At 41.7% G+C, this 15,490-nt stretch overlaps 2 protein-coding genes across 2 annotated transcripts; one reads left to right on the forward strand and one right to left on the reverse strand.

Annotated features, from left to right (window-relative positions):
- Nucleotides 1–31: 31 nt before the first annotated feature.
- Nucleotides 32–10,500, forward strand: atg4b (autophagy related 4B, cysteine peptidase). The gene is made up of 13 exons (XM_050054351.1): nucleotides 32–110; nucleotides 2,974–3,075; nucleotides 3,158–3,229; nucleotides 3,330–3,428; nucleotides 3,610–3,711; nucleotides 3,817–3,889; nucleotides 5,382–5,461; nucleotides 5,708–5,904; nucleotides 8,498–8,576; nucleotides 8,705–8,850; nucleotides 8,984–9,040; nucleotides 10,056–10,149; nucleotides 10,251–10,500. Exons 1-13 carry the CDS (start codon nucleotides 101–103, stop codon nucleotides 10,322–10,324), a joined length of 1,185 nt encoding a protein of 394 aa, XP_049910308.1. The 5' UTR covers nucleotides 32–100; the 3' UTR covers nucleotides 10,325–10,500.
- Nucleotides 10,501–10,854: 354 nt separating this feature from the next.
- dtymk (deoxythymidylate kinase (thymidylate kinase)) lies at nucleotides 10,855–15,274 on the reverse strand. The gene is made up of 5 exons (XM_050054352.1): nucleotides 14,984–15,274; nucleotides 13,483–13,591; nucleotides 12,681–12,771; nucleotides 12,394–12,591; nucleotides 10,855–11,221 (listed from the first exon to the last, which is right to left on the reverse strand). The coding sequence occupies exons 1-5, from the start codon at nucleotides 15,111–15,113 to the stop codon at nucleotides 11,111–11,113; spliced, it is 639 nt and encodes a 212-aa protein (XP_049910309.1). The 5' UTR covers nucleotides 15,114–15,274; the 3' UTR covers nucleotides 10,855–11,110.
- Nucleotides 15,275–15,490: the final 216 nt, after the last annotated feature.

Here is a 15,490-nt window from a genome sequence, read left to right on the forward strand (position 1 = left end):
TCCCGCCTCTCCCCGAATTCCACAGCAGGACTCTGCTCCCATTGGTCCACCGGGTCGGAGTCCAGAGAACAACAAACAAGATAGGGTGAAGACCGTCGGGATGGATGCAGGTAAGCGAGATTTAACAGTAAAATAACATTTCTTTCTCCCCCGTAGCGAGATGGTGTTATCACAAAATAACCACAGCAACGCCACGTCACACCTGGCAACAAATTCCCTGCTCTGTCATGACGGGATTTCCAACTCTAGCTGCCAGTCCAACACAGACACATACTGCTTTGTAGCCTCGGTGACGTTAGCCTGCTAAAATGATGACTAAAGCTAACTGCTAACCGCCGTTAGCCTGCTGTTATTGCTAAACGTGGCGCTTTGACAGCTCGCCACACAGCCGTATAACTTCCTGTACGGTCCCCAGATGTTGGCAGTGGTAGTGTCATGTGTTGCGGTGAAGTTTCGCTCCTAATAACGAGCCTTCCGTCCTTGGTTTGACTGTTTATGCTAACAGTACGCTACGCCCAAGATGAACATCACAGCCGATGCACTGTCACCATCACATCAGTTATTAAGCTAACGTTAGCACCGGAATGCTAGTAGCTACGTGAGAGGTTAAGTTATATGATAAGCAACAAAACTCATGTAGTTTAATAACTTAATAGCGTCCAGAAAATAGGAGTTATCATTACATTCCCTTCTTCTTCGACTGCAACCACATCCCTTCATCCTTTATCGATGAGGCTGTAAATCTCAGCTGTCTGTGTCCAAGCTAACTGACTGACAGGTAACGTTAACGTTTTCCTGTCTGCTGTCAGTGATGTCGACATTTAACAACACACCAGACTAAACCCTTAAAAAAACTTTACATACAAGCTTAAATAAACATCTCCAGTGAATAATAACAGGCACAAGTTAGCCAGGGTTTTTCAAGAGGAAGTGTAACTTACTCTTTAACGGTGTCCATTACTGCTTTGCCCAGTTTTACATCTGGCTGTGAGCCCAGTGTTTCCAGCTGCAGTGAAAAGTCTGAAAATACAGACTGTTACTGTGATTGCCTTTTGCCATCACACTTTATTTAGAGCACCCACTTAATTGCTTACATACTTATTTATCACTACCTAACTGCACAAGGGAGAAATATTTGTAGAAACTGGAAAAAAGAAATATGTTTTGTAGGAAAAAAATGTTGGTGTTGATGCATAAATTGGGACAAAATCTTATTTTTTTGGGTTTTGTCATTTTTACACTTGCACCTTCCATGTATGTTGAAATAAAGTGGTTCCCAACTGATCCAGCCACAAGGTCCAGATTTTTCCTGAGTCATTAGTTCAAGGTCCGCACAGTTTAATACATTCACCATCATACTTGTGTTTGACCATGTTATGGAGCCAGTTTGCTGTCAGTGTTAAGCAGCTGTCTGTTATTCACTTACTCTACAGCAGGAAAAGGTACTTTAAAATAAAAGCTGTGTGCCAAAAATTCAGCCTTGACTATTAAACCTTGTAACGGGCCAACCTCCCAATGATTTAATAGTCATACATGATGGATGTCAGAGCTAAGATCTGATGGAGTTGGCAAAAAGTTACATATGTATTAATTTAACAGCAGTTGTAATGTGCAGCCTTTTTGTTTTCCAAAGTCATCAGGAGTTCTCTTGATGCTAATCAAAACACTTAATTTTTAAACTATAATTCTTATTTAGTTTGGATTTAGAAGAGCTATGGAGTTGAGATGTTGTGGTAGAGACACACCTGATGCCAATATTATTGAATGAATATCAAAAATAGAAATCTTACCAGTACTTGAGCAGCATTCAAACCTTTTTTGAAACCAGGAAGTGAGACAGGAGTCTTGTGATACAGCTGACTGCTTTTTATGCCTGATTAAATTATGTTTTTGTATGAATTTGGTGGAGTTGACAAAAATCTGGGAGACATCTTTAACATATTAAACTATTATAATATTTTTAAATCATGTTTATTTCATACATGCAAATACTTAAAAAAATATGTTTCACCTCAGAGATGAAACTAGTGTGTTGATACGTTGTAATTTTAAGATTGTTTTGGGCGTAGGACATGATTTGTTCCAATTCTCAAGAACGGGTGATAAACATGTTAAGAGTAGATGTAAATTACAATAAAATATGAAAAGGTACTGTTAAAATGTACAGTTTATCTGAATACAAATGAAAGACCTGTTCGGTTTTTAGAAGTGTTATTTATTGTACACAAAAGTGCAGATTCAGATACTGATATGTGTGATGTAGTGAGTCTTGTCAGTTTGTCTTGTGTGTTGTTGCCTCTGATATTAAAGGGGTGATTTTACACATCAAGTTCAGTTTGCTCGTCATGAAGAATATTACTCAGCTAGTGAAAAAAAAAGTTGAAAAATGTCGTCTGTGGCTCTGGATGAGGTTTTTGAAGTCTGAGAAAATAACATTAATGATGCCATAGTGATGTTGTCAAGGTTATTCCACCCTTAAGACCAAGAAATCCTGAATTACAAAATGGGGTTGTGAAGCTTGATAGATGAGGACAGGGAGCGTCAGGATACAAATAACACTATCACGTTGCATTATGGGGAATGTAGGAATCAGCGTTTTTTGAGCTGTACATATACTAGTGCTCAAAGTCAGGATATCTGTCTCTCACATTTATCCCAACATCATGAAAATACAACACTAAACAGCTTAGTGTTTTTCCTGACTTTGTGGGGCTTGTTTATACAGTGTGTTTATTTCACTGCCGTATACATTTGGCAGGAACTTGAAACATAATACTTTATTTATCCCACAGGGAGCGTCCGCCTTCACTTGCTCCCTTGCATATAAGATAAGCATAACTAATGGGTGCCATCTTTACTCCCTGACAGATAGCTTCACTTTAATGCAGCAAGCGGACAGTGGTCAACAATATGTGCAGTTTCTCCTCTGTTATTTCCCACACTGACAGTTGTCTCTCTTCTCCTCTTTTGCAGCAACCTTGACGTACGACACACTTCGCTTTGGAGAGTTTGAAGATTTTCCTGAGACCTCGGAGCCCGTGTGGATCTTGGGGAAAGAATACAACGCACTCATAGGTAGTATAATGATGTTTTTTAGCACATATGCACCTTTCTCTGTGGATGTATTCTAACATGTTGATTTCTGGTCTTCAAATAGAAAAAGATGAGATTTTATCAGATGTCACGTCACGACTGTGGTTCACATACAGAAAAAACTTCCCACCAATTGGTAAATGTTTCAGTTGAGCCCCTAAACTACGTTATTACATTTTGTTTTGACATTTAATTACAAAAGTTGATGTGATGCATGGTTCTTGGATGTGTTACAGGTGGGACAGGACCAACATCAGATACAGGATGGGGATGTATGTTACGGTGCGGCCAGATGATCCTGGGCGAGGCCTTGGTGTGTAGACATGTAGGCAGAGGTGAGACAACTTTTTAAATAATACAAAAACAAAGAAAAAAAACTCCTTCGATTGTAGATAGATATAGATATACAATCCAGATTTCATCACTGTGTGGCACTCCCAGCTCTTCTCCAGCGATTAGACTATAGCAAACAGAGCGTGTTTGAATCAGGCTTGATAACTGGCTTGTTGTTCTCAGACTGGAGATGGGCCCGAGGCCAGAAACAAAGAGAAGAGTACATCAGTATTCTCAACGCCTTCATTGACAAAAAAGACAGCTATTATTCCATCCATCAGATTGGTAAGTAGGGAGTGTCAGACATTTCCACTGTTATCGAGGACTCACTCAGGGAGTCCTGAAAGAGTGTGTGCAACATTTTTTGTTTTTTGTTCCTAAATGCTGCAGCTCAAATGGGAGTTGGAGAGGGGAAGCCTATAGGCCAGTGGTATGGACCGAACACAGTCGCCCAGGTTCTAAAGTAAGTACTGAAGAGAAGCTACTGGACTTTCAGTTGTTTCCAGATTTTATATTTTAGTGCTGCAAGTAGGGATTATTTTTATTATCAATCATTCTTGCGATTATTTTTGCAATAAAAAATATTAAAATGCCTGTCACACGTTCCCAGAACCCAGAGTGACGTCTTCAAATACCTATTTGTTACACACTTCACCTGCAAGATGAGCATTTGTATATCACTTACTCACCTCTGGGGTTGCAACAGTATTTCTTTTCAATATCGTAGATAAGCAAATGTTCACAGTATGACAACCATCAGGTTTCATGTTAGGGTATACCTTGGAACCGGTATATTGCTGCAACCCTACTCACCCGTGTTACGCTGAATCCTTGAAGAAAGCTTTGTTTTCTTGCACGGCTCCACAGTGAACCAAGAATCCAAAAAAGGTGGACCTTCTCTATGAATTGGTTGTTGGGAAGCGAATTGAACAACAGCAAAAGTCTATCAAAACATCCGTTGACAAACTCTCACACATCCTGTGCTCGATTATACTGCACGGGATTTGTGAGAGTTTGTAAATGGATGTTTTGATATAGTTTTGTGGTTGTATAAGCTCCAGTGTGCTGGATTTAGGCGGGTATGAGCAGCCTCGGGAAAGCACTGACTTTTAACGTGAAACAAGTTTATTCATGTGTTTTTACCAATTTAAATCAGCTGGTCGGTTTGTTTTGGAGAGGTAGAGACCTGTGGATAATTCAGTTTCGATAAAAACCTCCTCAATTTCTGGAACTTCAGTTATCAGAGAAAAAAGTGAGCACACATTAGCAGGGCCTGGGCTAGTGGACCGTCTGTGATGAGCCGAACAGCGTCAGAGAAACACGTGAAACTGCTTTATTCAGCGTTTTTCCTAGTTTAAATCAGCTGGTCTGTTTGTTTTGGAGAGGAAGAGACCTCTGTGGATAATTTGGCTCCAGGTAGAAACCTCCTGAACAATGAACACTGAAGGAATTCTTACCCGGAAACGTTTTAGCTGGTTGCCACGTGCAGTCCTCACCACTAGTTGCCACTAAATCCTACACACTGCTCTTTTAAACACAGTCCTGTTTTCTCAGTTTTTGGATTCTCTGTTCACCGTGGAGGTATCCAAGAAAAACAAAGTTGTCCTCACAAATTCAAGCCGACACAGGGTGACTAATTGATATATAAATGCTATTTTGCCGGTGAATAAAACAAAACAACAGAAATACAACAATAAAAGACGAAACCTCGAGGCTGACAGAAGGAGTCTCACCTCAGTGAGCATCATAAGCACGAGTTAAGCTTTGTACTTTGCGCAGCAGACATTCGGTCAGTGTGATTGAAACACACACTGTGCACCATTTAGTTGTTTGTATTGCATCATCAGTTTGCCCTTTATTTCTTTTCCACTCATGATGGATTTATTTATCCAAAACAGTTTAGAGATGTCTTTTCAGTTTGGAAAAACACAAATCCCACCTCTGTGTGTTTTCAGGAAGCTGGCAGTGTTTGACACATGGAGCAGATTAGTCGTACACGTGGCGATGGACAACACTGTGGTCATCGAGGAAATCAGTGAGTGCAGTTGTTTCCTGTTATTATTCATTAGTATGTACAGAATATGTGTCACAACTACAGTACTTTGGTGCTTTTCAATGTGCAAATATACAAAGAAGAGATGGGAAAAAAGGCGGAGCTTCCATTAGATAGTTTACTGTTTTAATTAGATTAAAACAAAAAGTAGCTGAGTGGTCAGTGTCAGCATTTACTGTCTGACTTGAGTATCCTGTGTGACCTACAGTAATGCCAATTTCTCTGCAGAGCGTCTCTGTATGCCCTGGCTGGACGTTGCAGGAGCCTGTGGTGGACCAGAAGGCGTGGGGGAGCTCAACGGCTGCCTGGAGGGGGCGTGTGCCCTCACAGAGGAGGAGACGGCTCTCTGGAAACCTCTGGTCCTGCTCATCCCCCTCAGGCTGGGCCTGAGTGATATAAATGAGGCCTACATTGAAACCCTCAAGGTGAAGCACTTGAGCGTTTGTATTCCCACATTGTGTGTGTTAAAACAGTTATGTCCTGAATCTAAGAGGTTTTCTGTGAGATTTATTGAGTGGGTTGTCATTTAAAATTTGATTGACTGAATGAGACAACTGAATTTCCTGCTTGATATTTTAATGTCAGCTAATGTTAGGCTATATATGAACTACACTAGAGTCTATAAAAATAAATAAGGTCCTAGTTATAGACACCCATTAAAAAGCATCTTAATTTTGAGCTGTAAAATCCCTTTTGTATTGTTAACAATGTTAGCACAACTAGCCGTGCTGATGCTGCTAACAGTGATAAAATGAGGCTGCTTACTTGTCGGGGCAACCTCGGGTGGACTGAGGGTGGGCACAGTGTTCTCCCAGCAATGCCACAATGGGTTTGGGTGCCATCAATAGCAGTAATCGCCAAATGAGCAGCGACGTCACTAGCTAACCCCCCCCAGCAACCTGGTGGTGTTCAATGCAGAGCGGCCGCAACTAACTAAACAGTGTAACATGACTACTTTATTATCTCTGTTGTGGTGCAGCATAGTGAGAGTAACGTTACTACAGCTGTACTGATGAGCAGCAAAATTAACCTGTAGACCAACATGTATAACTGGTCAAAAACATATTACATTTCTTATCCTAATGTTCTCTATGATGGATTACCAATCTCAAGGAAGTTACAAACTTCTCTGCATACTTTTTGCGCCAGTATTAGGTTCTCACACATCGCTGCAAACCTCTGCAACTACTGTGGTTGGTGTGTGAATATGCAGGGAACAGAATCTTGGTGTTGCTTTATGTGATTCTCAACAAGTAAACATGTGAAATGCACATCAAGACATATGCTGGTTTAAAGGTGCTCATGCTGTAAGGAGATATTTGTAGCCTACATTTCAAAACAGAGACACTGAAATAAACAAGTTATGTGTTTTTTTTTGGGTGGCTTTCTGGTATGATTGCTGTAGATTTACCAATTCAAGTCCTTTAAGGAGCTAAACTTACACTAGTAATCTAAAGCATGGTTCCCACACCCTCTTAAATATCAGATTCACAGACTTTTCAAGGCCATTTCAAGGACTTTAAACAGCTTTATTCTAGACACAGATCAAGGTTAATCACTGTTAACTCGCGGAGTGCTGTCCTGTGTGATGCTCCAGCAGCATGGCCCATCAAAGCTGCTTCGCCAACGGCGTGGACTTTATTGATTTGCTGCGGGCTCTGCACTGAGACATGGCCAGCGGATGTTTAACAAGCCAGTCTTAATGAATGGCTTTGGTGAGCCTTGGGTCCTCGGAGCATTTTATTGTTTTTCCAGACCACTTTGGCTGAAACCACGACCACGTACGCCCAACGAAAGCAGGCTGCCAGGCGTCAAGGCCCGATGATTGGCTGCCAGCCTATTGCTACAAGTAGTACTCGCTTCTGCACACTGGGTGCCATGTGAAACGAAATGGCGAGAGTTAATCAGTGGCTTTAAATACCACCAAGATGGCTTTTGCCTTTATTTCACAGGACAGATTAAGTGTGAGAAAGAGGGGATGACATGCAGCAAAGGCTGGAATCAAACCTGCGGCAGAGGCAGCAAGGACATTGCCTTTGTACATGGGACACCCACCCTATCCACTGAGCTGCCACAGGACATTGGGTTTTGATGTCCCTTTCCTTCCTTTATGTATCTGTGTTTGTTTACATGTATATGCCTCCCCATTGTTCATGTGTCTTTACGAACACTGCGTTAACACAGAGCTGGTTGAAAATCAGAAAAGTTTCCTTTTAACTACCCAGATCACTGTTTTCCCAAGCTAATGTAGCTGTCATATCTCACAGAGATGGACCTTCAGTGACAGGCCTGCCCCCCTGACTCCCTGCAGGATCAGCAAACTATCTGGGGGGAGTGAATTTGAGGTACCGCGGAATACGTCCATAAATGGGCTCGCTAGCTAGAAGCAGTCTCATCCCTGCCCGATCAGCAAACTTTCCAGCTCTGCGGTCTCCGAGCAGCGGGGAGCTAGCTTGCTAACATACTCTCAGTGGTGCTGGCAGCCAATTATCGAGCCTTGAGGTCTGGCAGCCCGCTTCCGCCACACATTCTGGAATTATATTTTCCGGGCATAGCTGAAGGTTTGCGTAACGTTAGCTTTCTTTCTCTGGTTAACCTGCATCATTTGACTTCGGTCACTCTTGCCCGCCTGTGACTGTCGCACCTTCTCGAGGCGGATGGCGTGTGAAACAGTGACACAACCGTGGGAGACTCGCACACAGACAGCTGAGAAAAAAATAGTGAATGAACTTCAGTTTCTACTCTTGCAGAAAATTCATGAATTGAAGCATTTTCACTGACCCATGTCTGTTTTCTAAAACTTTCAAGGCCTTGATTCCCCCCCTCAAATACAAAAACTTTCAAGGATTTTGAGGGAACCCTAAAAAAACCCCAAACAAATGGTACGCTTTGCAAAATGTCATTTTTCTGTTTGTGCTAAATTGGCTGAAAGATTTCTGAAAACAGGTCATTAAATTAGCACCGAGGCAAAGTCAGGTGCAGCTGGGGTGAGATAAACCCTCTTGTCTCTTTTCACAGCAATGCTTCATGCTGCCTCAGTCCCTGGGTGTTATTGGGGGAAAACCCAACAGTGCCCATTACTTCATTGGTTATGTCGGTATGTCTAGTCTCTGTGTTTGTGAAATAAACACTCAGCTGTGCACTGCACACTCATGCTCACCATATTAATTCTACCAACACCAAGAGAACAGTCTCATTCTAAACATGCTTCTCTTTTTATTTCAGGAGAGGAGCTCATCTATTTAGACCCGCACACCACTCAGCCTGCAGTGGATCCATGTGAAGACGGCCAGGTCCCCGATGAGACGTACCATTGTCAGCACCCTCCCTGCCGCATGCACATCTGTGAACTGGACCCATCCATCGCAGCGGTAGGAATGCTTGCGAGGGTTTTATAGCGCAGCTCAGACTGAGGCTCATTGTTAAACGTGAATGTGAGCAGGCTGAAAACTTTGCACAGTAACTCAGATGTTCCGTGACTTATTGTTTTCTGGTCTCCGCCAGGGTTTCTTCTGCAGAACAGAGGACGAGTTTGATGACTGGTGTATGCGCATAAGAAGGGTATGTTTCTGTGGACACTGCTCTTTTGTTGCTCCCTTGACTTGACTGTAGCAGTTAAAGGGGTAGTTTGGATTTTTTTTGAAGTGGGTTTGTATGAGACACTTACCAGGGATGTGCAGGCTAAGTTGATTGGTAGATTCAATCAACAGACTGCAGTGTTCACAGCTCCACCTTTTAATACCAGATCTGTGTGCTAAGTACCCCAACAGAGGGGGGACAAGAAATGGGGACGGTACAGAACGGTTGCATTGGTACCATCCACAACTTTTCACAGTGGAAACAGAAAACCACATTGAACAAATGGATGGAACTGCATGAACTGCAGCTGCCCGTGGACATTACACGCAGAAAGTATGTCCAAGCCTTCAGCTAAATGTCTTCAATCAATCAATCAATTTTATTTATAAAGCCCAATATCACAAATCACAATTTGTCTCACAGGGCTTTACAGCATACGACATCCCTCTGTCCTTATGACCCTCGCAGCGGATAAGGAAAAACTCCCCAAAAAAATCCTTTAACGGGGGAAAAAAACGGTAGAAACCTCAGGAAGAGCAAATGAGGAGGGATCCCTCTTCCAGGACGGACAGACGTGCAATAGATGTCGTACAGAACAGATCAACATAATAAATTAACAGTAATCCGTATGACACAATGAGACAGAGAGAGACAGAGAGAGAGAGAGAAAGAGAGAGAGATGCAGGACAGACGGTAATGACAGTAGCTTACAACATTAATCAAAGTAATAAGTCTTCTCGCTAGGCTGAATAAGAGAGGTGCTTTAAGTTAAATGTTATTTTGTAGGATAATGTGCAGTGTGTATAATTCAGGGTGCTAAAAAATCTACCCACATTTGGCAGGTGTTAATTTCTGACTGTAGGTAATACAATGACTTTGGATAAGAACCTCATGCAGCCCCACTTCAAAAAATCCCAAACTCTCTTTAAGTGAAGCATCACTCTGCTGTCGGAGGAATTTGTACCTCATAAATTGATTGATGGTCCTTGTCTTCTAGCTGTCCTGCAACAAAGGTGGCCTTCCCATGTTTGAACTAGTAGACAGTCAGCCCTCCCACATGGTCAGCGTGGATGCCCTTAACCTTACTCCTGGTAAATGAACTGCATATTTTCTGCCAAAAATATTCAGAAAATTCTGTTGACGAAAATGGATTTTAATATTTTTCTTTTATGTGTCGACGCTCACTTTGCAGATTTCTCAGACTCGGACAGGTTGGAGCGGTTCTTTGATTCAGAAGATGAAGAGTTTGAGATCCTTTCCCTGTGAGGAACATACGAACAATGATTTGCCGTTCGGGACAGTTGGCGAGATATTCTGTGTCTCTTCTCTGTGTCAGAAGGGAAGCCTGAGGGGATGAACATGAACTGGAGACCTCTTGAGCCAGTCCAGCTCCAATGGTGTAGTCAGTGTGTGTCACACAGCGTTCTTCGCAACAGCCTCTGAATGCTCTCTGTATCCAACATTGAGACTGCCTGGTGGAAGCCGTAGCAGGAGCTCAGGATAAATTCTGTATGCACATCTTCACATACATGTGTTTCCATTGAGTCTTAACACTTTAAATGTTTATTCTGAAGTGATATGGTGCCTTTCCCTGACTCCATAAGTAAAATTGCCATAACAGTTTTATGTTGTATAGAAACACAAAGGTTCATGATGCCCATGGCTTACGCGGTTTGTCACTAATAACTCAAGTCTGTAACAGCCTGTAATGAAACCAAATCGAGTCAAATCTGCAGACAAGTTGCATTAATTGCTCATGCAAAGTATCCTTGCCAAGTCTGAAACATATACACTAGTTCATTTGAAGATTATTTATTTAATCACAGTATTTAGACAGGTGAAAGAACAATACACATGTAAGAGGATTAAAAACAAATAAAGTCAGAATCTGATATTTGACGATGGTACATCTCTCTTCAGTTTCAAGGATAAAATTATATGAAACGCAGTTTAATAAAGATGCTTCAGAGAAGGACGTACAAGAGTCATTAAGCTGCTGCACCAGCAGACTGTTACTCTCAAACCAGCAGGTGCAAGGTCACTGGTTCAGGATCACTTCCACAGCTCTCCAAGCTCCAGGTTTTGAGCTGTGTTGATCGCATTCAAGCTGTGTGTCGTGATGTCCTTGTGCACATCCTCAACACCCTGAGAAGCATCGATTACCTAGAGCAGATCACAAGATGTTTCATATTATTGATTTAAATAAACACATGGGGATAAATGAACAAGACAGTCCAGAAAAGTTGGGATGCTGTGTTGAACGCACATAAAAACAGAATGCTATGATTACTGTTATTCAACTGAACACAGCACAAAGACAAAATATTAGGGATGCATGAACATATCAGCATGTCATCGGTATCAGCTGATACTGGTGCTGAATTTGATGCCTGCAACACGTTTCAAGCAGATGGGACAGGAGCAACAAAAACTGCCCTTGACCTTCGATCCTTCAGGTGGCACTGCGATAAAAACCAACATGACTGTATGAAGGATGTCACTACATGGGCTTAGGTACTAGGCTTGGGCGGTGTCAGTGTACCAGGGTATTTAAAAATCCTGACGGTATGATTTTCAGTACAGTCAAAACTACAGACGCTCACCAACCTCATACTGGAGAAGCTGTACTGAGGATGTTTTGCATGTTGTGCACATCAGGCGCCACTAGAGGTCAGTCTGGTGCAAGAGGCAGCTGAGCTGACTGCGAGTTGTGGAGATAAAGGACTGTAAACAGCTGGCAACAGCAGGGACTGTTATTTTAAGTGTCTGACAACATTATGGAGAGGATCCGTACAAAGACAGACCTTTCTGTTAAAGATCCTTTTTGTTTAATCAGAAACAGCTCTGAAAATCTAACTCAGCGAATTAAAGGTTTATTTCGACCAAACCAGAGTTAGTGATTGTTGGAACAGTGGACTAACTAACTGCAGGACTAACAAGACTAACCAAGATGGTGTTGCCGAGTTCTATTTTGGCTTCGTAGTGACAGTGTACCAGGTGCCAGACTGACCTGCCTGCAGTCCACACCTGTCTCCCCCTGAACATGTGTGGAACATTATGAAGCATAAAACATAACAACGTCGATCCCGGACTGTTGAGACACTGAGCCAGAAAAACTTCAACAGTTAGTGTCCTCAGTTCCCAAACACTTACTGAGTGCTGTTAAAAGAAAAGGTGACATCACACAGTGGTAAACATGCTCCTGTCACCTCTTATTTGTGGACAGAATTTGTAGAAAATAACTCATAAATCATTGCATTCTGTTTTTGTTTACGTTCTACACAGCTCCCCCACATATTGGACTCTGGGCTGTACAGTCCAGAGCCGCCTCATACCTGCCAGTTGACTGAAGGATCCTTCATCAGCTGTTCAAATTTCTGTTGAACCGCTCTTTGGAAAACACTGGTCTCGTATCTCTCTTCTCCAAACTGTCCTCTGAGAGCAGCCTCAGCCGGACTGAGCTGCAGAAACATAACAAGGTCCGGCTTGGGCAGTCCCACGTCAGACTTCATGCACCAGTCCAGAGAGAAACCCTGAAGGAGACGAACACATCAAACTGTCAAACACACAGGATAATTCGGTGTGATGGACGCAGAGTTTGAAAGGCTGACAGAAGACTCACCGGCTTCGCACTGGTGAAAGCAACTCCAGAGAAGGCGTACCTATCTACGACCAGAGTGGTGCCCTGCTCCAGCTTCTTCTTCATTAGAGGCCTGTGGTCACAAGTATTTTATTAGAAGAACATGTCGGCTATTATGTGAACAGTTTAAGGGAACTTCTCACGGCTAAAGACAAAAGAAGAAAAAAGAAGCATTTATTGATAGAGTTAGCATCATTGCTAATACAGGCAACTGGAAAGGGACTAAATGTACTAAAAGCTCTGTACATTTTTAAAAGAATAAAGCTGGGGCCTGATTCAGATAACAGGTTTCACAAACTCTGAGTGTAACAATGAACTCTGAGTCGATGAACCCTGAGATGGAAAAGGATACGAGATATATATATATATATATATATATATATATATATATATATATATATATATATATATATAGTCACAAATGTAAAGTTTGATTTCTAACATAGGCTAAATTATTTCCTTAAACAGCTGGGTGCTGTTTTTTTTAGTAAATATGACTCAAACTATGTACTACTATATTTATTGAGGACTATTTTTAGACAAGGATTAAAACACATTTGGTGCGTAGTAAAGGGCTTCCCAGACTTTTCTCACAGCTCACATCTTGCCTTGTCACAGCAGGAGGCGGCAGTTAGCTATTCCAGTGAGCCAGCAAGCACAACACCTGGACCATCACTGAGTGGAACGCAGCCATTGTTAAGGCTATTCGACACACCTGTGCTTCGTCACAGGGTCGGCTGTGAGTGTAAAATGTAACTTGAACTCAACAAAACCAGGGTCTTACACCAGCTCCCAGCGGTTTGCAGAGAACAGCAGGTGCACCGTGTGGTCCTCCAGATCGCGCTTCTTCTCCAGGTAGGCGCTGATCAGCTGTCCAATTGTTGTGGTCCTGTCTGCACCGAGAAAACACACCACAGCACATTAACGTCACACAGGAGAGTCAGAATCAGCTTTGATGGCCACTGGTGGTGCTGTACAGTGTTCCAGTGTTGTGTAGAGAGGAGTTACAAACATGGGCGAATCATGAGACCCGCCTTACTCTGCCTCTGATTGGCTACATTGTGCTTCTGGATGCGTCTCTCACGTGTCTCGCCCATAGACTGTATATATTTTGTGGATTTGCAGTGGACACCAGAGAAATAGACACAACGAAGGAAGGCTGACAGAGGACAGAGAGCGACACACTGATGTCACGTGTTATCTGCAGGACATACTCATGTTCTAATGAAAGTTTTAATTTAGCTCTGTTAATTTTATTGTTTATATCACTGTCTTTTATTTGACTGACAAATATATTTTGAAATTCAGTTTTTTAATTACTGACAGAGCCAGCCATTGGTACTGTTCAGAAAGCACTGTCCTGGCCATTCTGACCCACAATCCTCTGTCAGTAAGTGATGAACATTGGTGTGGCTTCTTTCAGAAACATGAGGGAAATGCAATGAGAAACTGCAATGAGAAATGTCCCACAAATTGCAAAAACAAATAAAAAAATAAAAAAATAAAATGGATTCAGAAAATTATTTTAAAAAACTGGGGAAAAATTATATTAATAACTATTATTATTATTACGTATTTAAAATTGTGGTACAGAATTATTATAACTTTTGAAGCACTTTTTCCAGGTCATTTCCTTGTTTGTTCGTTTTTAACTTTTTTATTCTATTTTTTTTTTCATAGCTAATTTCCTTGTTTTTATTTATTTATTTTTTAAACAAATTTTTTTTTTGGTAATTTTTTCTTTCATTGCTCACTGCCTTAATCCCATGTTTTTGAATTATCATACTACACAGGTCGCACCCTATGACACCCTCAGCGTCACACACTGACGCAACGACATTACAGCTACAAAAAATAAAGTTGCATTTCTGTAACATTACATGGAAGATTATTTACGGAACATAACTGTAACGTTTCATCACACAAAACTGAATGACTTTTCCGAAGGTTTCTGGTACTTTACAGATTATATAGGACTTTTCCAGACATGGAAAACTAGACTTGAATTCCGTGGCTTTTTCCAGGTTTTCCACGAACTTTAGCGCAATGACGCAGAGTGCAAACAGCAGCCTACATACACTGTACACAGTGCTGCTTATATTTATATTAACAGTGATGATATTATCGCGTTAAAGAGCAGTTAGTAATCGATTCAGTGGACGGTGGTGTTGTAGGTTTATTACAGTGGTGATAGCAGATGTTTAAAGTTATATTCACACGTAGGACCTTCCCGGGGGCTGTAAAGAAACCCCCGTTACGCTACATGAACAAACAACACGTCTCACCGGGGAATCTCATCATCTCTGCGGGTCGGCCGCTCTGCTGCAGCGCCTGTACCAGCCGCCTACACTGCGTCGTCTTCCCGGCCCTGTCCACCCCCTCCAGCACGATGAGAGCTCCTCTTTTACCCGCCATCACTGCCGACTGTCCCTCAGCTCTGTCCTGCGGTCTGTCAGCGAGCTGCTCTCTGGAGCTACACCCCAAAACAAAGCGGTAACAGCGGGCTGCTCACAGCTTCACCACAGTCACCTTTTACCCGCCTTTTTAATGAAGCAAGTTGTCAACAAGGAAGTATATTGACGCACTTCCTGTTCCGGTTGTTTTTTTCTAAACAACTTTATTGAAAAGAAACAAATGCGACTCTAATAATAATAATAATAATAATAATAATTTTGTTTAAAAAAATGTTATTTATTTTTCTCTCATATCGTTTTTTTACCGTAAACTGTAAATAGTATTTTATTCTTATTTATTTACTATGAATAAAAAATTGTAGGATTTTTTCATTTTTA

This window comes from Epinephelus moara, chromosome 10 (assembly GCF_006386435.1).
Source record: "Epinephelus moara isolate mb chromosome 10, YSFRI_EMoa_1.0, whole genome shotgun sequence".
In the NCBI taxonomy this organism is placed as follows: domain Eukaryota; kingdom Metazoa; phylum Chordata; class Actinopteri; order Perciformes; family Serranidae; genus Epinephelus; species Epinephelus moara.